The 23,883-nt window shown below is 41.0% G+C and overlaps 3 protein-coding genes across 6 annotated transcripts; all 3 read right to left on the reverse strand.

Annotated features, from left to right (window-relative positions):
* Positions 1-6: 6 nt before the first annotated feature.
* On the reverse strand, positions 7-8,219 carry LOC148887373 (cytohesin-1-like). 4 transcript variants are annotated; one of them, XM_089015026.1, is made up of 12 exons: positions 8,039-8,214; positions 4,150-4,232; positions 3,458-3,522; positions 3,120-3,186; positions 2,912-3,030; positions 2,397-2,590; positions 2,157-2,305; positions 1,485-1,596; positions 1,017-1,093; positions 865-936; positions 624-778; positions 7-408 (listed from the first exon to the last, which is right to left on the reverse strand). In XM_089015026.1, exons 1-12 carry the CDS (start codon positions 8,127-8,129, stop codon positions 330-332), a joined length of 1,263 nt encoding a protein of 420 aa, XP_088871152.1. In that variant the 5' UTR covers positions 8,130-8,214; the 3' UTR covers positions 7-329. The 4 variants fall into 4 exon arrangements, with proteins under 4 accessions (XP_088871152.1, XP_088871154.1, XP_088871153.1 ...); XM_089015028.1 differs by lacking the exon at positions 8,039-8,214 and adding an exon at positions 6,405-6,600; XM_089015027.1 differs by lacking the exon at positions 8,039-8,214 and adding an exon at positions 4,710-4,918 and having other exon boundaries at positions 1,017-1,095; positions 1,484-1,596.
* A 2,192-nt stretch (positions 8,220-10,411) lies between these two features.
* timp2a (TIMP metallopeptidase inhibitor 2a) lies at positions 10,412-18,737 on the reverse strand. Its single transcript, XM_089015482.1, has 5 exons — positions 18,360-18,737; positions 13,232-13,332; positions 13,038-13,146; positions 12,824-12,948; positions 10,412-12,146 (listed from the first exon to the last, which is right to left on the reverse strand). The coding sequence occupies exons 1-5, from the start codon at positions 18,487-18,489 to the stop codon at positions 11,949-11,951; spliced, it is 663 nt and encodes a 220-aa protein (XP_088871608.1). The 5' UTR covers positions 18,490-18,737; the 3' UTR covers positions 10,412-11,948.
* Positions 18,738-19,008: 271 nt separating this feature from the next.
* Positions 19,009-23,797, reverse strand: sfxn2 (sideroflexin 2). The gene is made up of 12 exons (XM_089014901.1): positions 23,641-23,797; positions 22,499-22,710; positions 22,257-22,427; positions 21,683-21,781; positions 21,538-21,613; positions 21,378-21,463; positions 20,843-20,903; positions 20,710-20,776; positions 20,564-20,613; positions 20,426-20,475; positions 20,197-20,244; positions 19,009-19,623 (listed from the first exon to the last, which is right to left on the reverse strand). The coding sequence occupies exons 2-12, from the start codon at positions 22,654-22,656 to the stop codon at positions 19,524-19,526; spliced, it is 966 nt and encodes a 321-aa protein (XP_088871027.1). The 5' UTR covers positions 22,657-22,710; positions 23,641-23,797; the 3' UTR covers positions 19,009-19,523.
* Positions 23,798-23,883: the final 86 nt, after the last annotated feature.

The raw sequence follows: 23,883 nt of genomic DNA on the forward strand, positions 1-23,883 counted from the left end.
CCTCGATTGGTTTTAAACTTTTAATGGAACAAAAACAATAAATAAGGACAAATAAATACCAAGCAACGCCTTCAATCACTTCCAGTTTCACGAATTGTCATTTGAAAGCTTCGGATGAGGGGTGGAAACGAAACCGTGAACTGAGATCTGTTTTTTTATATAGTCTTTCAGTCAGCTTCCCACCCAAAATAGACAAGAAGGTCATATATATGAATATGAAATGAGTTGACTCCAGTTGGGGGAAATGAAGGTGCAACAGTGGTTCATCGGCATGAGTGTTTAGGCTCCATTTTGTTTTTCCAGTCATACCTTTTGTGTGTTTGTGCAGACTATATGCCTTTCAAAGTGGAAACCTTCTTTTTGCGAGCGGCCAACATCTCGTAGAAAGGGTCTTTGCTAATGGCGGCTCTGCGAGGGACACATGGATAACATTTTAATACATGGGATCAAATAGAAATGAAAATTTTGGACAAAATATGTCGGCAGAGGTGGTACCATTTTAACTGTGCATGTATTCTGTAAATTCAACAGATTTGCTTTCTTTAGAAGGAGAAATGATAAAAAATTAAGAGTTCCGATATGTCAGCCCGATGACAAAAAAACACGGCAAATAAATAACTCACTTAATGCTGTTGATCCACTCGTCTTTCTCCTCGACGGTGGGGGCGGAGATTCTGTAAAAAGTGTGGTTGCCTTCGACGACGCGGCCGTCCGCTTCCGTTTTGCAGGCCTTGATCACCTGATCTCTGTGGTCCGGGATGAAGAGCTCAAAGCAGTTCTTGGGAACGCCACGAGGATAAAAGAGAGCCGTCGGGGGGGAGGGAAAACCACATCCAGCGTGAAAATTTCAAAGGGTTTACTTACCGGTTTCTTTGAGTCATCCACTTCGCGGATGCTCAAATTTTCCAAGGGGATGATTCCTCTGGGTTCTTTGTCCTTTGCGGCGTCAATAATAAGATATTTTCATCACGGGAGTGCTTAATGGTACAAAATATTCATATGGCCGGTGAACTTACTGTTGTGAACTCAAAATAATAAAGGCAGTTATCGGTGAGGATGAACCAGCGCCTCTTCCACGTCTTTACGCGTCCACCTGTTGACGAATGACAGGTCAGGCGTGGGGATACTTGATTGCGACATTTGCTGTTAAAGCGAGGGACAGTGTGAGGTGGGGTTTAGCAGCAGTTAAAACAACGCAAAAAAATGGGTTCAAAGGATAAGAAGCCAGTGCGTTTGTCAGATTTTTGTAAAGCGCAGCGTGGGAGATGAAGCGTGGCGTGTAGTTTGCGTTGTAGTGTGTAAGCTAATGCGCACACAGCCGTGTAAGGAAGCGGTCGATGCATCAAAGCCGAGTACTTACCTCCTGGTTTCATACAACAGAAAGGAGAAGAAGAAGAAAACAGTCAACTTTTTATTTTTAGGGGGGGGGGGGGGGTTAATATACGTATGCTAGCCACTATGAGGTGCTCTTGGCAAACACGTACCGAGTTTCAGCAACCAGCCTTCTCTGTCGGGGTTGAAAAAAGTGTGCGTGAGGTCATTGCCGTCATCCTCTGGGATTTTAAAAGGCTCGTTCTTGATGCTTTCAAACAGGTTCTACGCACAGAAAGCCAGATTATAAATTCTGTGTTGGCTCACATTTTTTTGCAAAAATGGGTCCACTGCAGTGCCAGGGTTTTTGTCATTGTCACTCGAATTCCAAGACCCAAAGAATATTGAATTTTAGGACTATATAAACAGTCAATGCAGTGTGTGAAACCTTGGACTCTCTTCTTTCATCAGAAAAAAAGAGTTAATTCCTAAATGACGTGTCTGGAGTTATTTGAGCTTGAAATTGGGGCAGATGTACAAAATACGATGCGATACCTACATATTGGTTGATATAGGGCTTTAACAACAGCTGAAGCTGGAATAAAGTGCTAACATGGAAAAAACGGAAATATTTCCCCCTTGTGGAGTACAAAAACATTGTCAGAGGTCTTACCAGCACTTTATCGTCCCCCCTCGCAAGAAAAAACAAAACCCAAACAAATTTGGGAATGCCGTTTCACCTCATATTTTCAATTCCCGAATAAAATTTTGTGAATGGCAGTCAATAAGTTAAACAACTGTGTAAAATTACGGAAGCTAAGAAAAGAGAAAGCAAAGTGTCTCACACGTAGGAGCTCGTCTGGTAGATCTCCACCGTCATTAATGCCTCGATTCATGGCGGTAAATCTCTGAACGGAAGGCTTGTCTTTCACGTTAGGGTTGTGCAAACTGGTGTTTAGCATGATGACGGCGAAAGACAGCACGTAACACGTGTCTGTGGAAATAAAACGTGGTCAGGGGTTACATGGGGGGGGGGGGGGGTGGAGTCGAACTGAATTCCGCGGTTGACATATCGCCTCACTCACCCGTGCTCTGAAACACGCCGGGATTGCAGCGGCAGTAGCGCTGGGCGAAGGCCTCCATCATGCGGTCGATCTTCTGAGCCTCGCCGGGAAGACGGAAGCTCCACAGGAACTGCCGCAGGGCCTGGACCAGATTCAGGTCCGAGAACTCGTGCAGCTGCAGGAAGGCGTGGAGTACCTCGATGTTGAAGTCGTCTCTGGAAATCACATACAAAGACTCGTCAATTGAGAGATTGGGGGTGGGCAAAGGACGGCCCATGGGCACATTCAGGGCCCACTTTGCTCTTTTATCCGGCCTACAGATTGTTTACATTAGTCCAGTAATATTTGTTGGGTTGAACATTTTTTTTCCTGTTGCAAATCAGTAAATGTGATGTAATTATATGTATTGTATTTTTATTATTAATCAATTTCTTTTAATCACATTTTTTATGAAAAAAAAAAATAGAGACCAATTTTGACTGAGTTGTTTTTCCAGATGTTCCTTTTTGAGAGACGTGTCAGACAAAATCACCAACCGCTCTCCGAGGTAATCGCCAATGGCCGTCTTGTTGAGACCTTCTCCCTTGTAGAGGAAGCGTGCGATGTCATCGCTGGTGGTTTTCAATAATGTGCAGTCAGTCAGGAATTGGATCCCCTAGGGATGACGTGTCACAAATGTATCATCAAGCGACAATAATGTCCAACCATTAAATGAAGACCATTTTCTTGAAGTGTTTCGCTCACCTTTTTGGGGTCCATGTTGAACTTCTTCCGGCCAATGGCCATCTGTTTATTCCTCTGCATGCTTTTCCTAACAAGGTAGAATACAACATCAGGCCTCATGAAAACCAAAAAAGAAATGTGAAATGTGTATGCTAATGATTGCAAATTTGGTTACAGTTAATTTCAAGTTTGTTCCAGATTCAAAATGGCCTCCCCGGTGAACCCAGATTCAAAACAGGAACTATCTCGCTGATAAATAAGCAGACAAAATGGTGGCCTAAATTTTTGAGGATCACCTTTCATAACCTCGGTAGAAGTCTCCACTCGCACACAATAGAAGCCGTGATAAAAATATTTACCTTTCCTCTGTGAGGCCCAGGTTATCAATCTCGCTGGTGACCTCTGCTATCTCATTCTTCAACCTCTAAGAGAACCAAAAACAAATAAAGAAAGACACGCATGAGCAAAACACGCCAACTCTCGGTCTCTCTCAGTCCCCGACAAGTCTTCTGTGAGATCCGGAGCACCTGTTCTCGGGTCAGCCTCGGCGACCTTGCTTCCCCTCTCTCCACTAGCCTCACACTCTGACCCACATTCGCCTGCTCGGCCATTACCCAACCCCCACATTGCCTCCCCCGTGACAGTTGGCCCAGACTGGAAAGCTCATAGGGATGACAAAGAATGGAAAAAAAAAAAAAACATCTAAAAGGAGCTGGAAAGATCCCCAAAATATGATGAGGAATGCCTATCTGATTAGATACTGCCGAGATACGATCCTCATAACTTTTGTCTGGACTGCGCCAAATGCATCTCCATGGTTACAACCCCCCACCCCCCATCCCGACAGCGTCCCGTCTCTCCATAACTGGAATATTTGACGCCCCATTGCCCATTTGTCCGGAGGGTACGTAGAAGCAGATAAGTGAAGTTCAAGAATCGTGTCAATCGGGGGTGGCTGTAATTTTGTCTCATCACAAAGAAACTCTAAAAGTGGCACACAACACATTTTCTAGACTTAAAAAAAATGTGGATTGTGTGTATCTCTGTTTACTTGTATGTCTTGCAGGAGCTCCTGTTTTCTGCGGCGGATGCTCTCCAGCTCCTGTTTCTCCTCCGGACTGAGGTCGTCGGGCACTGCGGGCCAACAAGAATGTGTAAAGACAACATAACCCACAAAGAAATCGTCCTGGGGTCGCTATGGCAACAACATTTTGGTTCCATGATGATCTCCAAACACATCTATTGCCTGAAGTTCCACATTTCCGACCCTAAATTCATACAAGAAAAAAATGTCACTTTAATCCTACGCTGGCGTTCAATCGTCACCAGAATAATTATAATAGTTTTTCCCTTGTGATCGTGAGCTTCATACTTTCTCACTTCCAGCTCCCAGACAGACATATTTAACTCCACTGCAGTCGCTCTTATTATAACGCAGGACAAGAATAACAACACGGCATCACCACATCGAGAATAACACGCGCATGGAACGGAGCAACAAAACACTGCGGAGACACACGATGTTAAAACGCGCACCGGTTCAAGTCGACAAATGGAGTTGCTTGGAAAAGTAACAAGTTGACGCCTATAGCATGTCACGCTGCTTCTTACCAGCAAGAGGATACGGATAGAAGAACTGTTCGATCCAAGCCAATCCACCTGTTTTAATTTTACAGTTCATCAGTCCATATGATGGCCTTTGAGTCCGTTCTTTTGGGAGTTCAAGATGGTTTTATAATTAGAAACTGTAGTCCAAATCGGGCGCTTATTCCAGCATGGGAGAAGAGACGACGGATGTGTGACAGTGAGAGATGGGCAAAGCCCTTGAACATCACCCCCCTCACGTACACACACCCATTGCCCCCTCCTAGGTCTCGCCTATCTCCTCCCTCCCAACGTGACCTTCGAATTGGGCATCATGAGCCGGACGTGGAATTTGATTTATTCAACATTCGCCAAGCTGCTCAAATCCCTGAGCAGTGGAGGCGTCATGGACTTTTCAATTAAACCGGAGGGGGAGTGCGGTCCAGTTTCGTCCAGCTTTACCCAAATGGGGACCGTCAGAAGCAGCTGACCCGGGACCCGAGGCCAATGGTGTGTATTTGTGAAGAAAAGAAAATGATGCATTTGGTCGTCTCGCTCCACACATAAAGCAAGGATTGTCCTTCGACACGGCAGCTGGGCCCCGTGGCGAGCCAGTTCGCCGCAGCGTGATATAATCCAGTGGTTACGGTGAACTCGCCATGAAGACTGGGAGCCATTCATCACCAAAAAGTCCAACGTGCATTCAACTCTGCACAGCCGACATGTGGCCAGAGAGAAAGAGTGTGGAATGAGCTGTTTTGGGACACAGGACATAGGCTACAAACCACATAAACCCCAGAAAGTCACATTATCATGGAAATTTGCAACAAAACTAATAGTGCTCTTTGGTTATGTTAATCAATAAGGTTAATAGTGTGAGTGGCATTTATCTTTGTGTTACTCTTCTTGTGTGACAGTTTTGACCTTTGTAAGAAACAATACAAGAGACACATTCAAGAATAAAAATCTTGCTTTTTTTGTTGTATGTTGTACAAATGGGATATTATTGAATCTTGTATGCATTTTTTACACACTGTCACTTTTAACCCATCACACACCAATAAACAAAGCCGGATCCTTCTTGTGTTCTTTTAAAGATTATTTCTTTTTTTCCAACATAGCAACAAGTGAATATGCTTTTACTTTCCCCAACATCAATCTTTCCTAAATTCACACACACATTGCTAAATGGGACAGTACAAATATTAGCAAAACAACATCAGGGACACATGCAATAAAATACTATTGCTCATTAGTTGGATTAACAGACGATTTAATAGATGAATTGGATTAACACAAGTATCGCTGGGTGTGGTCAGAGAACATAAATATTAATAACTTCCTCAATTAAACGGCTGAATCGACATCGATAAGACATATTTCATGCAACATGAACATTAATTGCAACTTCCACAACATCCCAATGTCTAAAATATAATTAAACGACGTACAAACAAGTCTTAAAATGGATGCGCGAGTTTTAAGTGCTAATAAATGAGCAAAGAACCTCATCAAGAGTGGCTTTGGTCCAAGTTTATTAATAATGGCTGGTTCGTGTGACCAAAACGAGTTTTTATTGACACAAGAGGAGGGGAGTTAGTTAGTTATTAACTTTAAAAAGCAAATGAGGCGATTGTTTTGAATAACATTGTGTTAGCTGCTAATTAGCTAAACACTCCGAGCTAACTTAGTTAGCCTCGCTTAAATTAAAAGGAAACTTACCCACGCCGTCCTCCGACTTTAAAACCATATTCGCGTCGCTGTTCAACGGCCCGCCGGCGAAGCGAGGCCCAAAAGGAGCAGAAATATAGAAGTTTGAGTCACCTTAAAGATTAAAATATTGGAAACTTAAAAGTAGCGCTCGCATTGGGGTGGAAAAATTGACAATTGCATCTAGCGGCTAAAACAGCCGGTGTAGAGGCTTGGCGTGGTGGGCGTGGCTTCGGTATAAAAAAACCAATCATAAAGCGGCTACTATCGCATGTCAATAAAATGTGATTTTATGTCGTGAGAGATTTAGTTCCAATTATATTTATATATTATAAAATAATTGAAAGACATCTATTAACTGTATAAACAATGATAACTACTGTAAAAACGTTTTTTTTTATTATTTGCTATTTCCGGTGTTTCTAAATAAGATCACGTAATTATGGGATACTGCAGAGGAACAACGAATACTTCTCTGACAGTGTAATGACAAAACAAAATAGTTTACTGTGGGAGATGCAACTTCTGTTTTGGATGTGTTGGGATGGAAGCAAATTCGTCAAAGACATTTGCAGCTGTGCATGTTAATCAGCCATTTTAGACATGCTAACAACAGGATATGCTCTGAATGGGTCAAAGCAAGAGCACAGGAACTCTATAATGGCCTTTTTCCTAAATCAGATAATGGACATGGTTACCAATAAATAAATAAATAAATGCAAGTACTGTAGATACTCAAATCAAATGTAACACCCAAATGGAGCATTTTTTCTCCCTTGACTTTACCATGAAGTGACATTTTATGTTACATTTTATGTCTATTCCAAATGGAGTTTGAATGAGGTAGAATGACACACAGGCTACAAAGGGCGAGAGCGGTGGGCCGCCGTGGAGATGATATCACTCAGGCACCCACTTGAGAGAAGGATCCATTCTCAGCCGGAGAGGGCAAAGACTGCGTCACGCTGTCGAACTAAGCCCACCATTTCGTGCATGTTTTTTTTTTTTTGCCTGACTCATGCATACGTGTGTTTAAAACAAATGTCAAAGAACTAAATGAAATAAATCAGCATGACACACACACTCACAAATCACCACGGTAACCGCTGCAACATGTTGCCCTGATATTTACATGAGGGATGGAGATAAAGTCTAACATTCATACTACTGGCATCACCAAAATCAAGAAATTACATTTCAAATGTTTTGTTTTCAGTTATGCAGGAGTTTTGAGGGGATATTACATTATGGGGGTTTTTACTCTTGTATCTCTAATTGGGTTTAATATTGTTTTCACATGTTTGATATTTTTGCTGCTCTGCATTGGGAATTTCTCCATTATGTGATGAATACATGCTAGTTTTGACTACATATTTGGATTTATTTTCACTATTTAGAATGCTTTTTACTCACCTGTGTGTGCTTGTTGTACTCAGATAGTTTTGACATTATTTTGACTATCCCTGAGTGTGACTGTTTTGTTACATAGTTAATGTTTTGACTACGCCAGCATGTCATTATCCGGCATGTAGATTTGAGAACCCTTGTTGAGACTCCACCTGTCACATGTATGATTGTCATTTGGATTACACCATTTGTGATTTACCAAAATGTGATTTTTAGCATTTAGCTAAACAAACACTGACCTTTCGTAGCAGGAGCCGAGTCCAAAGACGTCACCGTAGGATACAAAAACGCCTGAAAACTAGAAGCGCACAATTCGCTGACACTCCCCATTATGCAATCACTCGTTGGTTGATAACTCCAAAATAGTTGAGGCTCACGGGGCCATCAGGATTTGTCTCCATTCAGACGACACCGGCACTTTGTGATGCACTGTTACAAAAGAAGCATCTTCTTCTTCATCATCTCGCTCTTTCTCCTCCCTCACCACCGCTCACACACTTGATCTGACTCTCAACACACACACACATGGAAACACTCGATTTGACACATTGAACAGTTGTTCAAGTATTATTGGAAATCATGGTGACAAATGGCCATGCACACATGCACACAAACTGTTTCTCCCACACACTGACACACACATACACATGGCTATTTTCATTTCAAGCGTGGAGGAATGTACATGCAGTCCCAAGAATTTGTGCTGTGTCTAGGGGTCAACGTATGCCTTTATTTCACATATTCCTGAAATTGTACTAGGTAACTACTAATAATGTAAAATTAAAATATCCAAATGTTAAATAAAAATACATACAATTGAAATTAAATGCTTCTACTAGGTTTATTTGCCATCCAACTCCCAATAAAATAACATCCATGAATATAAAAGACTGCTTACAAGTGTGGAAGAATTGTACAAGCCATATTGCATTTTGGTTTTTTTTGTGTGTAAAAAGTATAACCCTCAGTAAAATAAAATAAAAACATATTGTCAGTTTCTGTGTCATCCTGACATTCTCTTTCCCTTGCACTCCATTTCCATCCAATAATAACTCTCCTTTTCCCTGATGTGTTGACCTCCTTCTGCAAACCTCTGCCTTACTCTCACTCTTGAACGTGACTGCCACCAGCCGTTTCACCTATGCCTCTCACAGCTGGGGGTCTCCCCCTAACCCCCAAAACATTCTGTTTATTTCCACAATTACACATTTTCCTGTTGTATAGCAAGACGAACGCATGTAGGCGGTGAAAGGCAAGCAGCCCAGCCAGTTCATTTGCATGCAGCTAATAACAACAACCCAACTTTGTGACTCATCGGCAAAAGCATAGGGTGCAAAGTGTACATAAAATGACAGAATTCTTCATTTTTTTCATTTCAAGTTAACTCTTCTTGGAGGAATACACAGTTTAAAGGTTTAAAAAAAAAGCACTGTGAAAGAATGTTAAAAATGGTGGAGTTTAATAAACATTTTTTCAAAACAGTGGTTGTTATTCGATAATGGGAGCACAATCGAGAGAAGACGTACTTACCTCTAATGGTCACCAGTGGGCGACAGGCCACATATTCGAATTGGAAACTTTTTTCCCCAACAAAAGAAGAGGTTTTTCGGGTCTTTTTATTTATCTATTTATTTTACTGAGACATTCAATTACCGTAATTGAATTTTCCTTTTCCGGTGTCTGTCGGAATATAAACCACGTGGTTTGACATCACAAAAAGGTGGGGGAAGTAGGCTTCTTACAGAGGCGGCTACAACAGCCGGTTCGTTCGCGATCGACACATCACTAGACTACACTCCAAGAGTCGTGTTTACGATCGAATTTGCAGGCTAACCTGGAAACAACACGAGTTTCGAAACCAAGAAGTTTTAAGTGTTAAAAAATGAACAAAAGAAGAAACAAAACAAAAATCTGGGCGTTTGACCCATTTTGCACGTTTGTGAACCCACTGTGTCCTTGGAGGCCCAAGGCCAAACTAGTCAAAAGCAGATTGCACGCGCACACACACAGAAACTTTAGCCAGACTTAAAAAAATAAATAAAAGACAGGAATTAGTCGAAATGACAAAACCTGCTTCCTGGGCTTGGCTGTACATTTTCCAAATAGTTTCCAAGTGCAGTCAAGTAATTCTAATTCCAATGATGTGTCTGTTAAATCTTTCACCCTTACTTATAATGTCCCAACTGAGGCTTAAAAAAAACGACCTGTTTAAAAAATAATTTAAAAAACCCCAGTCAACTGTTCACAAATACTTTTGATGAAAATAGTGTTTATAAATATACATATTTTTTTTATTTTTTTTATATGAGTACAACTCTTGTATTTTAATGTTTCACCTGAGATGGAGAAAAAAAAATGCAAAAAGACAAAAAAAAATAGATCCTTTCAAACATGTCTTTTTATTTGATAATATGGAATACTTTGGTCCGCATCCGACACATGCATGGTTGTCCATTATTATCATTATCACCATCAGATCCTCATTATTCACGCAAGAAAAAAATAAAATAAAACAAAAAAGGAATATTCTCTCTTCACTCTCACGGTGCTCCAGCGCAAGAGGACCTCGCCTCGACGGCTAAACACTTTTTTTAAGACAATGAATGAAAAAAAAGTCAAAAACACACAAAAAAATGATTTTAGTTTAAGTTATGCCTCTAATACTCCCTTTTCCATACAAACAATCACTTTGCCAAAGCGGATTCCTTGACGTCTAAAGCATTGGTGTCAACGTGCGATCTAAAAGGAGGTGAGAAAGCTTTGGTGAGTAAATTGGCGGGCAAAAAGACAAGCAAATGTGACACTGGGCTTTCTATACATTGACAAACGGTAAAAAAAGTCATGTACAATCGATGAAAAGACAGTAAATAAGCGGTAAAAAAAAAAATCCCCTTTTTTGTCATTCAATTCATTTCGCCATTTTGTGTGAAGGCGTACGTACCATTAATATTAAAAAAAACAACTACGACAAATTGCAACATCAGTGTTTAGGCCTTTTGGGAACGCTTCCTCGAAGTAGAAAAAAAAGTGCAAATCTAGCTAGCTAACACTCAATAATTCATAGAAATAATATTAATGGTCAAATCATGGCAAAATAAGATGCATAGGTGCTGTACAGCTACATGGTGAGATGCAATTAGAACCCTAGCAACGCAATTATTAGTTGATTTTAATACACTCCTAAAATTTAATACACTCAGGTCCAGTGAATCGTTTGTCAAAATGTTCAATTGGGTTGTTTTGAAAGAGGACGAGCCTGACGTTAGCTTACTTCAAAAGGGAAATACCCGCCCCCCCTAAAAAATAATAATAATAATTAACTCATTCACTGCCATTCACAAATGTATTCAGGAATTGAAAATATGACGTAGAGCGCCATTCCCGAATTGGTTCGATTTTTTTCTTGCTTTGGTGCCGATAATGCGCTGGCCATTGCCTCAGGCATTTCCCTTTTTTCCATGTTAGCGCTTTGTTCCAGCTTCAGTTGTTGTTAAAGCGCGATATAAACCAATATGTATGTATTGCATTGTATTTTGGACATCTGCCCTCATTTCAAGGTCATATAACTCCAGACACATACAATTTAGGAATTAACTCTTTTGTACTGATGAAAGAAGAGAATCTAAGGTTTCTAACGCTATATTGAATGTTTGTGTAGTCCTAAAACTCAATATTCTATGGGTCCTGGAATTCAAGTGACAATGATAATAACCCTGGCACTGGAGTGGACATATTTTTTTGCACATCATCTGGCAGTGAATGAGTTAAAAATTAAAAAAAAGGCAACTTGGAATTTTAGCTTTGGATATAATAGATAATGAGGTTACTGTAATGAATCATCTTGCACAGCTCGGGGATGGATTGGTTTGGACTTAGAAGAGTTTCAGAGGAAGTGCTTCATTGCTACGAAAGTAGAAGAAGAAAAATAAAACATTGCGTCCTCCTGACGCCAGCCTCAGGAGGAAAATACATCATCACTTGAACAGTCTCATGCTTCAATTGCGACAACAACAAAGAACGCTCATTTGGTTTAAAATGGACACAGAGGCTACAGATCCCCCCCTCCCTCCCACCTTGAAATCAAAATGGCCTGATATTTATGTTTTTCCCCCCCAAGGGGGTACGAACCAATATTTTCAGGCCTCCACTTTAAGGATCTTCCGCATCCAGGAATTCTTTTTTGGGCGGGGCCACGCCACGATACCAAGAGCAGGATCCATCGGCGCGTTTGACGCAGGCGTAATGGTTGGCCTGGCGACCGTACACCTGTTTCTCGATCATCAGGTCCGTCCACAGGCACTCCTCTGGGGCCGAGATCTCGCATGGCAGCGAGGGGCAGCGTACGATCTACAGCAAAAAAATAAAAAATAAAAAAATGGAGATTTTTTTTTTCTTCTTTAAAGGATGCAGGAAAGCGTCGGAATTGTTGGCTATTTTTTACCAAAAGGGGCCAACTCCAAAAGTTCCAGAGCATGTGATATATCCTTGGGGTACACCCAAGACGGCCAGATAATACAATGCTTTATTTTATTGTATTGTATTGTAATGTAATGTAATGTATTGTAATTCAATGTAATGTCTTGTAATTCAATGTAATGCATTGAAATTCAATGTAATTCAATGTAATGCCATCAATTTAATAAATTAAATTAGATTTATTTAATTTAATTTAATTTAATTTAATTTAATTTAATTTAATTTAATTTAATTTAATTTAATGTAGCATAATGTAATGAAATGTAATGTAATTGAATTTTATTTAATTTTATTGTATTTAAGTGTATTTAATTTAATTTTGTTTTATTTTTTACACTAAGTTGCTCGAAGCAACTGCGAATAAAGCAACTGCGAATAAAGCAACTGCAAATAACACTATTTTTAATCTGCTATTGACAAATAACTAATCAATCCAAAGTATGAAAAAATTGATTTCGGAAATGGCTTTTTGATGGATGCAGATTCCAACAGACCTTATCAATATTAACAGATTTTTATTTTATATTTTTTCCGCATCGGGCTCATACCTTGCACTCGCATCCCATCTGATAGCGCTGACTCAGACTCTTTTTTTGGGTGTTGCTCAAAAAATCCCAAGGCATAATGTAATCGCACAGCGTCACGTGCATCTGCCCGCCGGCGTCGGCTTTGCCTGAGAAAAAGAACACACGGTGAATTTATCATTTTTCTTTTGAAACATCTGTATGGATTATTACGGGGTTCTAGTTCACAAATACACACCGGAAATCAAGTACTCCTTTTTCCCGCTGGTGTCCAGAGTGACGCCGCATACGGCCGACACGGGCGCCGTGAAAATAGTGTCGATATCCTGATTGGGTCCTTTGAACATCTAAATCATAATAATAATAATAATAATATTTCAAAACACTTTTTTAAAGATTTGTGGGGAAAAGACACAGCTGATTGGCGAGTACCTTGATCTGTTTGACGTCATACTGAATCCTCTTGATGGGATTCCCGTAGATGTCGTTACCGGAGTCCACCTCTCGTTCGCCAACCACTTTCGCTCGGATCACTGCGAATAAAAACACACACAAAAAGAAAATTACAAAATAAAAGTGGAAAAAACAAGTAGGTGGAAGAATGGACAAAGTGAGCTTCAGCGGTCAATAAATATGACATGGCGGCTTATTCGGGTTACATTTGGACTGACACTTCCTGTTTCCAGACACGAGAAGCTAAAATGGAGACACCATACGATGACTAAAAAAGGCTTTTCATTCTATTCTATTTATAGAAACATGAAAACCGAGGCCAACGGTGTGTGTCCGTGTGTGTGTGTGTGTGTGTGTGTGTGTGTGTGTGTGTGTGTGTGTGTGTGTGTGTGTGTGTGTGTGTGTGTGTGTGTGTGTGTGTGTGTGTGTGTGTGTGTGTGTGTGTGTGTGTGTGTGTGTGAACGCAAACCCAAGACTCAGAAAAGGACTTTTGTGTCTTTCCAGGACCAAAAAAGGCTATCTATTTGCTATCTAGCTAGCTACCTAGCTGGCTATCTATTTGCTATCTAGCTATCTATTTGCTATCCATTTTCTATCTATTAGCTAGATAGCTAACTGGCAATATATTTGCTATCTATTAGCTAGCTATCTAGATGGTTATCCATTTGCTATCTTGGGAGTTTTGAAAGGATATGAAATGGATTATTATTATTATTAAGTGTGTGTGTGTGTGTGTGTGTGTGTGTGTGTGTGTGTGTGTGTGTGTGTGTGTGTGTGTGTGAGAGAGACGAAGTCCAGCTTCAGCTATGCTCATCCCATTAAACTTTCAATGGAAACTGTAACAGAGTAAAAGGGGGGCAATGGGAGTAGTGGAATATCCCAAATGGAGAATGAATACACACACACACACACACACACACACACACACACACACACATACACACTTTCCAAGTTCATTTGACGTATTTTTAAGTCATTCACTGCCATTCACGAATTGAGTCGGTAATATGACGTCGAGCGCTATTACTGAATTTGTTCGGGTTTTGGTTTTTATTTTATTTTTTTAGATGCATTTTTCACTCAAAAGGGATTTTAGGGGATTAAAAAAAGTCCAGGAGTTTGTGTTGTGGTTTTTATTCCATTTTTTTTATTTATTATATTTATTATTATTTATTTTTACTTCTATAGTTATTGAATTGAATTGATTTTAAAATGGCGCTATGCTAGCATTTTTTTTTTAATAGTTGCTACTTATTTCTGTGGCTCTGCTTTTATTTCTGAGCTGGGAACTATGTGGAAACATCAGTGTTTTCTGTTCCACTCTGCAAATATTCAACACACACACACACACACACACACACACACACACACACACACACACACACACACACACACACACACACACACACACACACACACACACAAAGTGTGGTTGTACCTGGCTGGATCTCCGGCTTGCATTCCTTTACCCCCCACTCCTCTCACTTCCTGACTTCATTCCGAGTCGGATTCTAACAAATGGAGAATCGGGCAACGGGGCGCTAAACTACTAACAGGAAGTTGCTGTTGAACTCATTCTGTTGAAAAATTTTCAAATAAAAAAAACAAAATTCTGATTTGACCGTTTTTTGCCGTTCTAAATGATCCGCAAGGTCAAAGTCACGTCGACATACTGCAAGATCAAGATCACACGTGATCTCCGCCAGAAAACCACCAAGTGACCCACATTTGGATTGTTCCCGCCAACAGGGACGGGGGGTGGGGGGGGGGGCGACATGACTCAGATTCGGAGCAAGTTTTCCATGCGCGAAGCTGCCGCCGCCATGACGACCTTCTTCGTCTTTTCCTCATCCGCCCGCCACATGTTGAGCCAATTACATGAAGCTGCGTTAAAACGAAAGCGTCAGCAGTAATTTCCCCTCACGTCAGCCGTATTCCATCCGGAGCACTAATGTGCAACAGCGGCGTGTGAATAAAGACTTTTATTTTGAAATCCTGCATCACGTTTCATCTCACGTCAATTAAAGTTACATGAATGCTAATTCACGGGGGGCAGTGTAGCACTCTGCATTGTGTGGGGGCGTGCATGTCACTCTGAGGCCTTCAGTAGTGCTATGTCTGAATCGCTTCACAGCTGTGAGTGTGGTGTGATGTTACTACACGTCCACTAGAGGGTGGAGATGGCCAGGAAATAACTCGTGACTTGAAGAAACTTAAGAAATACTGTCGTTAAACTGTTCCAATTTTTACTATGAACATGTGGATTCATGATAACCTCATAAAATTGCAATCTTATTTGCTATTTTTGCTAGCTTCGGAGCTGTCCAACCTGAAAAGTCTGTCTTGAAAATGGCTTTAATAGAAAATCTCCAACCAAATTTCTTCTCCTTCTTCAGCCATTTTGGCTAATAGACAGCCATCCAACTAGCCAGCCAATAGATAGCTTGCCACTTGGATAGATAGCCAATAGATAGCCAGCCAACTAGCTAGCCAATAGACATCCAATAGCCAGCCAGCTGGATAGATAGCGAATAGATAGCCAGCCAGCCAGCTAGATAGCTAACAGATAGCCAGCCATTAGCCTGGATAGATAGCAAATAGATAGCCAGATGGCACCGTGCGTGACTAGCCAATCATAATTCGAATTCATGGACAAAATATAATTCACATTAGTCTGTGATTCAGATATTTTTAATCCAGCAGAGAAGGCCTTGCAGGCCCTGACCGCCCACCAACGTCCGACCGCATGGTTTTGGTAGCATTGTTAGCAGGAAGCACACGGAGACGAACAGCCTCAAAACAAAAAAAGCCTTTCTACGACTGTTTACTGCTGTGTCACGTCCAAAACCCCAAACCACATTTTTAAATTTCCCGTAACGGTTTATTGATTCACGAAAGACCTGGAAAAATAAATCACCTCACAGAGACATCCTGTTTTTCAAGGAAAGGCATCAAACAATGTCAAGATTTGTTTTTTCTTTTTTTTTTTTTTTTTTGTGGAGGCGAATGCAACGTTGAATGACATCATTGTCATTTTCTGCAAAGGGGAGTTTTTTTTGCCACAACTCTTCCCCATGAAAGGCAATTTGAGTGAAACCACTGAAACATTCCCACTTATTGGTCCACCGAGTCACTAAATAGACAACAAACCCTCGATGTCATCCAGATGTCAGCCCAGCTGCAGCTTTCTGCATCATTTTTTTGGGTGGTGGGACTTTTTAAAAGCACACACCCGCATTTTGAAGCATTCCTCTAATTCCAAAATTTGATCCTCACACACACAAAAAAGGAGTGGAAATTAAGTCAAAAGACACACTCGGATCGAGAGGAAAGTTTGCAGTGTGGAAATGCAACCCCCCCCCCCTAGCCCACCCGCCCTCATACGAGAGAGACCCTTTCCACACTGCTTCTCTCCCCTTTCCCTCGACGGTGCCACGTCGCGCCAGCCAAAGCCGCGTCGGCATCCCATAGGCTTAGTAAAAAACGCAAATGAAATAAATAAAATAACGACAACTTATCCATCCATCTATTTTCAGTTTATGTTCCGGGGTAGCAGGAAGACGATCCCTTAGCTCTCTATTAGTCATCTATTAGCTATCTAGCTAGCTAACTTGATCTATTTGAGTTATTCCCGGTTGAACGGGGTCACCGTTGCTGGCTACCTAGCTATCTATTTGCTATCTATTAGCTGTCTAACTAACTAGCTAGTTATCTATTAGTCAGCTATTAGCTAGCTTACTTGATCTATTTGAGTTATTCCTAGTTGAGTGAACACTGGGGCGTGTGGCTGCCGCTGCTCACCCACAGAAAAACTTATCCTGTGACTATAAGGTGACCTTGAGAATTTTGAAAGGCGCTGATAAATGAAATGTATTATTATTACTATCCTAGCAGACTTCTGGCGAAAAAAAAGGGGACCACGCCATGGAATCATCATCAACCAATCACAAGCCATATAGGAACCATACCCATCATATTATCCATTCATTCGGGAACTTGGGGTCAGAGGTCACTATGGAACAAATAAATAAATACATTTATGGCTATTTTTTTGATGTCACAACCAAATTAGCACTTTTTTGTATAATGTACTGTATTGGCCAGCAAGACAAAGAACGCCAAAAGTGCACCGCATTAATGTGTATTGCATACATGGAAACGCGCTAGAGCAGAACCTACAAACTTCCGTCATGCAAGCTAACATGATGCAACGGCATCCTCCTTCCCATCCAAAAAGAGGAACTTATACATTTCACCATTGTTACCCCCCCCCGAAAAAAAAAAATACATCACCAAAAGGCTAAATGTTAAAAGTTTAAATTTACATGGTTATGATCCACAAAAGGTACAATGAGCACGCTAACACTGTCTTGCTTCAGATATTAACTGAAAACACTTTTGGTGGGTTGTTCTGTAGCTGCTTAAATTGCAAAAAGATAAGGGGAAAAAAGTAGTAATTAGTGTCAATAAAATAGAGCAAAGTGATACATCCTGTCTTCCTTAAACTCATCTTTGTGATGGAGGAGCCAGGTTGGTTAACATTTCTTATGATGCTCAAAAAGAATTGTTTAACTCATTCACCGGCATTCATAAATTCATTCGGGAAGTGAAAATATGACGTGGAGCGCCATTCCCGAATTTATTTGGGTTTTGTTTTTTCATGCCGATAAAGAAATTGTTATTTTTGAACATTAATCAGTCGGTCATGACTTGGTGACTCGGAAAACGACAACCACGCCAAGGTTAGAACAACTCAAAGCAAAACAAAATGTTCTTTGTCTGAAAAACAGATTTCTTTCGACTAAACAGTTTTTTTATTAAAGTGTTTCTCTGACGTCAAGGACCCCGCCGCCTGATACGAAGGTATTTTGACTACGAGCGGTTTAGAGGAACTTGTAAGGGGGGGGGGGGGCTATGGTGGTCTAGAAGTGGGTGTTGCTATACGAATCACATAAATCAGTATGCGAAGCCAATCGTGGCCTTGTGCAGCACAACACCACACAAAAAAAAACAGAATGATCAGGATCCAAGTGGAGCAGAACATCACCATCACAACAACAACAACAACACAAGCGTGTCAGTGGGCATGTTTGGGCGACGTACTCACCCACGTCTGCGTTGCAAAATGCCTGTTGCGGGTGCACCGGGGCGCAGCTGCACGCCTGGGCGAGCTCCTCCGCCCGCCACACGAGCAGCAGCACCAGCGTGCACAAGATCTCGTTTCGTCTCAGCGGCATTGTTGACGCAGAAACGGCGACGTGAGTTGTCTCCTTTTTTGCAGTGTTGGCAATGGAGATGCCAACTAGAAGCGTCTTTTGATTTTTTTTCCCTCGGGATAAGTAGCAGAGATTTTTTGTTTGTTTTTCAAGAAGTCACGACGTCACCAAAACGGGCGTTTGATGTAAGTGACGTAAGATGAAATTTTGATTATTTTTTTTTTTTCGTGCCGCATCCGAGGACGAGAGGTAATCGTAGTGTCGTCCGAAGACTTGTTGTCGTCTGGGTGCTCGGAGGTTTTATAGAAATTTGGTCCCTGGACACGCCCCCTCAGTGGTACGGCGAGTGGGAAGTACCCAAAAGCTCGCAATCGCATTAATGGGTAATGAACGGTGAATGAATATTAAGATGTGGAATATACTGATAGCAAAAGTATGCACATCTAATGTAAAAGTATTTATAGTAATACGTACACACCCCAATTTATGTTAATCGGTAGTCATAACAGTCACTAGACACACATTCACACACAAGGACAGTTTAGTGAGAAATGGCCTTGGCATGACCAATTTTGAACCAAGACTCCTCAGTTCCTTTAATACAACGCAAATTGAGGATTGTGGTATCATTTCTTTTAAACAGCTTCAACCGAATCATGCAAATCAGTTAATTATGTCCTCCATGTTGGACAGAACTCCCTTATTTCTGAAAGAAGTGGTGTTTCAGCCATCTTGAATCCTGCATAGAAGTCCATTTATGCTCAAGAGACGTTGTCCCAGGGAAAGTACCGGTAAATGTAAAACACAATACAAGAACCAAGAACTTCTTTTTGTTCAGTTCCAAGAGCGCATGTAAAGAAAATTCCCGAGAAGAGATATAATTTGGTATGTAATGACAAAGAAATGTAAAATCAGAGGAGGAGATTTAAAAAGAATTCAGCGAGACATCCCCACGTACACAGTGTAAGTTAAAATAAGCACCTTTTTAAAACGTGTGAGTAACCATTGAGGGAAAAAAATAGAGTCATGTGAGTGTGTAATGAGTCCCTAAGTTCTTAGAGGCCTTTGTTGAAGTAGACGCGCTGCACGCCGCCACCGTACTTGGACGTTATGGCGTCTCGCAATTCGGGCTCGAGCTTTGACACGGCAATGGAGCTGCGACACAAAGAGGAAGACATCAGACGTTGTTCGAAATGACCAAAATAATGTTTTTTTTAATGTTATATATAAAAAAGTAACAACTTAACTCATTGACATTATTTTAATAATAATAATAATAATAGATTTAATTTGTAAGCGCTGTTCAAAATTCTCAAGGTCACTTTACAGTCACAGGAAACCTTTTTCTGTGGGTGAGCAGCGGCAGCCACACGTGCCAGCGTTCACTCAACCAGGATATTACTCAAAAAGTTAGAAAGCGAGCTAGCTATCTAATTGATAGCTAGCTAGATAGCTAGCCGGCTAGATAGCTTTATAGCTAATAGATAGCTAGCGAGATAGCTAGCCAGCCAGCTAGATAGCTAATAGATAGCAAGTAGATAGCTATTTAGATCATACCTGTCAACTTATACGTTTTAGCCGTATTTTATAGGTTTTTTTATCATATCAAATAATGTACAGCGTACTACAACTTTTATACGAGAAAGCATAATGCATGGGCATAATGGAGCTCGGTATACATTTTGGGAAAAAAATGAAAACAAAAATAATAAATGAGACTTGAGTTACCATCGTTGAGGGAACAGCGAGCAAGCTGCCGGCACCATGAAGATCAAACTGTTTTGAGATAAGAGCAACGAAAGTGTAACGACCATCATGAGACTTGTATATATATATATATATATATATATATATATATATATATATATATATATATATATATATATATATATATATATATATATATATATTTTTTTTTTTTTTAAACCCTTATTCTGTGGTCAAATATTGTACTTACAAGACGCCCACCATCATCACTTGAATGGGCCCATGGAGGTATGTGATTCTCTGCAAAAAAAATAACAAAAAGAAGAAGTCATCATGGGGAACACAATCAGGCAAGAATTGGAGGGAAAAAAAAAAAAGAGGAACCAACCTGCATGAATTTGTATTTTTCCAGCCGTTGCATGATGATGGGGAGGATGACTGCGAAGGAGAGGGCGGATGAGGTGACAAAATAAAAGAGCTGTTTGATACACTGGATTTAAAAAAAAATATATATATATGTATATATATACATACTCATTCCTGGCGCAGCCATGGTGATCCTAGAAATGACCACTTGCGTGATGCCTTTCGCCGCCGCTTTCTGGACAAAAGAAGAAAAAAAATGAAGCCAGTGTGTTTGGTTTGGCTATTCGTACAAATAGCTCACCTGCGAGTGGCCCAGCTTGTTGCCGTTTTCATCGGTGACGGCGATGCCGTTCAAGATTTCCCTGAAAACACATTTTAGGCACATTTTCAAAACTGATGAGAATATAAAATGTGCATTACAAAAACAAACAAACAAAAATAGGGTTAAAGTGAGGTCTTGCAGAAAAAAAACGAGAAAAAAGCATGTACTCTACTCAGAGTTCGGTGAGTGTGGCAGTGGGAAGGGCCAGGGGGGGCAGGGCTGGGAGGGACTTGAGTCATATTATTTGTTTTTTTTTTTCCCAAAATGGTGGCGCGTAAACACGCAGCGGCTCCCCTCTCTCTCTCCCCCGTGTTTATTATGTTTGTTTAGTCATTATAAGTGCCTTGCACGCTGGGTCCGAGAGGACAGTAATTTCATCATATTTGACAATAAAGTTGATTTTGACTTTGAGATATGAGAGCAAGAGAAATAATTTCAAATTTTGGATTTGAGTCTGTAAAACTCAAATGAAACTTCATTTCAAACGTCCTCAAAGTGTGTCTGAGGCACTCACTGTTGCCTCATCATGGGAATGTTGACACAGTTGGCCGCCGCCACGGCCGCGAAAGGCACCCATCGCGCCACCAGTGGAGGTGCTCTCTGCGATATGGAGAAATAAGCATACTTTATACCCAAAAGCACTTGACGTCACTCTGTATCCATGGCAACCGTACCTTGGTGTAGAGGTTGAGTCCCACCGCCGTGGCTAAAGCCGTACTGGTGGCGGTCACGTAGGCGACGCCGATCTGCCTGTGGCGTGCAAATAAAAAGGCAATGTTATTTAAAGGGCGGACCCCAAGAAGGCTTTGAAGGTTTTACTTGGGAGTGATGGGAGAGGCGGCGTTACGGTTGGTGTAGTTGACCAGCGCGTTGAAGGATTGATTGACCCACTGCCAGAAGACCACCGCGGGCACAGTCCTGGAAAGATGCACTATTATTATTATTATTTAACAGCTAGCTAGATAGCTAAACAATACCCAGTTAGATAGCTAGCCAGCCAGATAGCTAATAGGTATCTAGCTAGGTAATAATAATAATTATCATCATCATCATCATCATAATAATAATAATAGCCATATAGATCATATAGATCAATAGCCAGCTAGATGTATGGAAACGGCACAAATAAATACAAATAGAAAATACATTTCAAAAACATTGTTGCTATAATTATACAGTAGTTCTTTTCATTCAGTTTCATAAACAATATGATGTAATTCCAGCTAGCCTTTTTTGGGGGGGAAAGAATTTTTATTTCTATTTTCTTTCTTTGCCCAAAACGTTTTTTTCCCAATGTTTGTCAGTCAAGATAAACCGCGTCACCTTGCACAATAAAAAAATCAACAGAACATTGCAAGCAAACACGGCCGTGTTAACGTTTGCACAATTCTACCTGTAGAACTGCAACATGCAGCCGGTGATGGCCATGCCGCCGGGGACCTGGAAGGACATGCGGCCGATGATGTTCATGCGGTCACCAGAATCAGGATGGAAAGCCGAGTCGTAAAGCTTCTTGGCGTAATGAAGTTGCTCCTCCGTGGTGCCCGGTGGGACCGAACCCGCCCTGGTGGTGAAATAACGTGCAATAGAATGAATGTTTTGTCACATCATGTAGAAATACAAACATTTGATTACCTGCAGCTCTCCACCAAAGCTTTGGCCTCATCCAAGCGCGAGTCGGGCAGAAGCGCCGTCCGCCAATCGGTGATATTGAAGAAGTGCTTGAGGCGCCCCATGAAGGTGGTCTGGTCCCATCGCGGGGCGTCGATGTTGAACGTGGGGCTTAGTGCCATGGCGGAGGATTCCCGAGTATGATGTTCAGCCTCCGAAAAGGTTCGGATGAAGACCTGAGGAAAGGAGCGCCGTTACATTTCTGCCATTGTGTGACACAAAGATTATACTGTAGGTGCCCTTTGACAGCAGACGTTAACTCAAATCCAGAAACGAGTCCACCGCTACAAATAATTGACAGGAACCGAGTGAATAGTTCCTCAGGTTGTCTCGCTGCTGCATCAGCATGCCAAGAACCGACCAGAATCGAGCGCATGTACATTCCAAACAAAACAAAACCCTCAGAATTATTCACGGGAGTTAGTTATTCACAGATGCTGCCTAGTCAATTGTAACTTTTAGGAGACTTTGCTCAACCCCATTTTGGCTTAATCTAGAATGTCTGTTTACTTTATGATGTGGGCTTGCAAAAGTCAACCTTTTTGGTCACACTTTCTGAGCATTACCAACAACCGATAAGCCCCCGTGAGACATTAAAATACATGGAAGTAGGTCATTTGAAAAGACGTGGTCATAAATAAATAAATAAATAAATAAATAAATAAATAAATAAATAAATAAATAAATAAATAAATAAATAAAAGTTTCCAGATGTTTAGCTCCACACATGCTTGCTTCAGACAGCATTTTAATCCCAATTAATATATCATCGTACACTTATAGCGATTAAAAAGCACCTCTGTGAAACTGTTACTTGACAAACCGGATCTATAAGTCATTGCGTGTCTGCATCGAGTCCACACTGTCCGGAAAGGGTCTAGATGTTTTAATGAATTTAACTGTGTTAAAAAAATAACTTGGATTTAATCGCATTTCGGAGCTAGGAGGAAGTTGGGTTGGGAGGTTTTGTTCGAAAGAGGAGAGAAAACAAATGTGTGCAACTTGCGTTGACATGTTTTTGTCGTTCTTGTCGCGGCGACAAAGGAATCCACGCATAAAAAACAAACTTTTATGCGTGCGAATGCACGTAAAGATGCAAAACTCACCTCTGTGATCCACCGGTTGTGTGCAAAAAGCTGACAGGTATGCTCAAGAACCGTAAAAAAATATTGCACGTGGCAAGCTCTCCGCCAATGACGAGGCGGGGCAGTTCCCCACTACACAACAATCCGCCTGGTCCTAAAGCCCGGAAACGATGTACATCTTAAATAGAAAATAAAGTAAACATGCAAAGGCGTGGGTCACAAATAATTACAGACACTAAAATGGGAAGGGAAATTAATCAATGT

Source organism: Hippocampus bargibanti, linkage group LG15 (genome assembly GCF_051943395.1).
Source record: "Hippocampus bargibanti isolate YZ-2025 linkage group LG15, ASM5194339v1, whole genome shotgun sequence".
NCBI lineage: Eukaryota > Metazoa > Chordata > Actinopteri > Syngnathiformes > Syngnathidae > Hippocampus > Hippocampus bargibanti.

Coding starts and splice junctions, on each gene's coding strand:
- timp2a (XM_089015482.1), bottom strand. CDS start 18,489: ATGCCGCTGAGACGAAACGAGATCTTGTGCACGCTGGTGCTGCTGCTC. Junction 13,333..18,359: donor ATTTTGCAACGCAGACGTGG/GTGAGTACGTCG, acceptor TTTTATTCGCAG/TGATCCGAGCGAAAGTGGTT. Junction 12,949..13,037: donor AAAGGAGTACTTGATTTCCG/GTGTGTATTTGT, acceptor TCTTTTTCTCAG/GCAAAGCCGACGCCGGCGGG.
- LOC148887373 (XM_089015026.1), bottom strand. CDS start 8,129: ATGGGGAGTGTCAGCGAATTGTGCGCTTCTAGTTTTCAGGCGTTTTTG. Junction 4,233..8,038: donor CTCGGCTCCTGCTACGAAAG/GTCAGTGTTTGT, acceptor GTTGGCCCGCAG/TGCCCGACGACCTCAGTCCG. Junction 3,187..3,457: donor CTGGGCCTCACAGAGGAAAG/GTAAATATTTTT, acceptor CTACCTTGTTAG/GAAAAGCATGCAGAGGAATA.
- sfxn2 (XM_089014901.1), bottom strand. CDS start 22,656: ATGGCACTAAGCCCCACGTTCAACATCGACGCCCCGCGATGGGACCAG. Junction 21,464..21,537: donor GACTCAACCTCTACACCAAG/GTACGGTTGCCA, acceptor TCCATATCGCAG/AGAGCACCTCCACTGGTGGC. Junction 20,245..20,425: donor GTGATGATGGTGGGCGTCTT/GTAAGTACAATA, acceptor ATCTCAAAACAG/TTTGATCTTCATGGTGCCGG.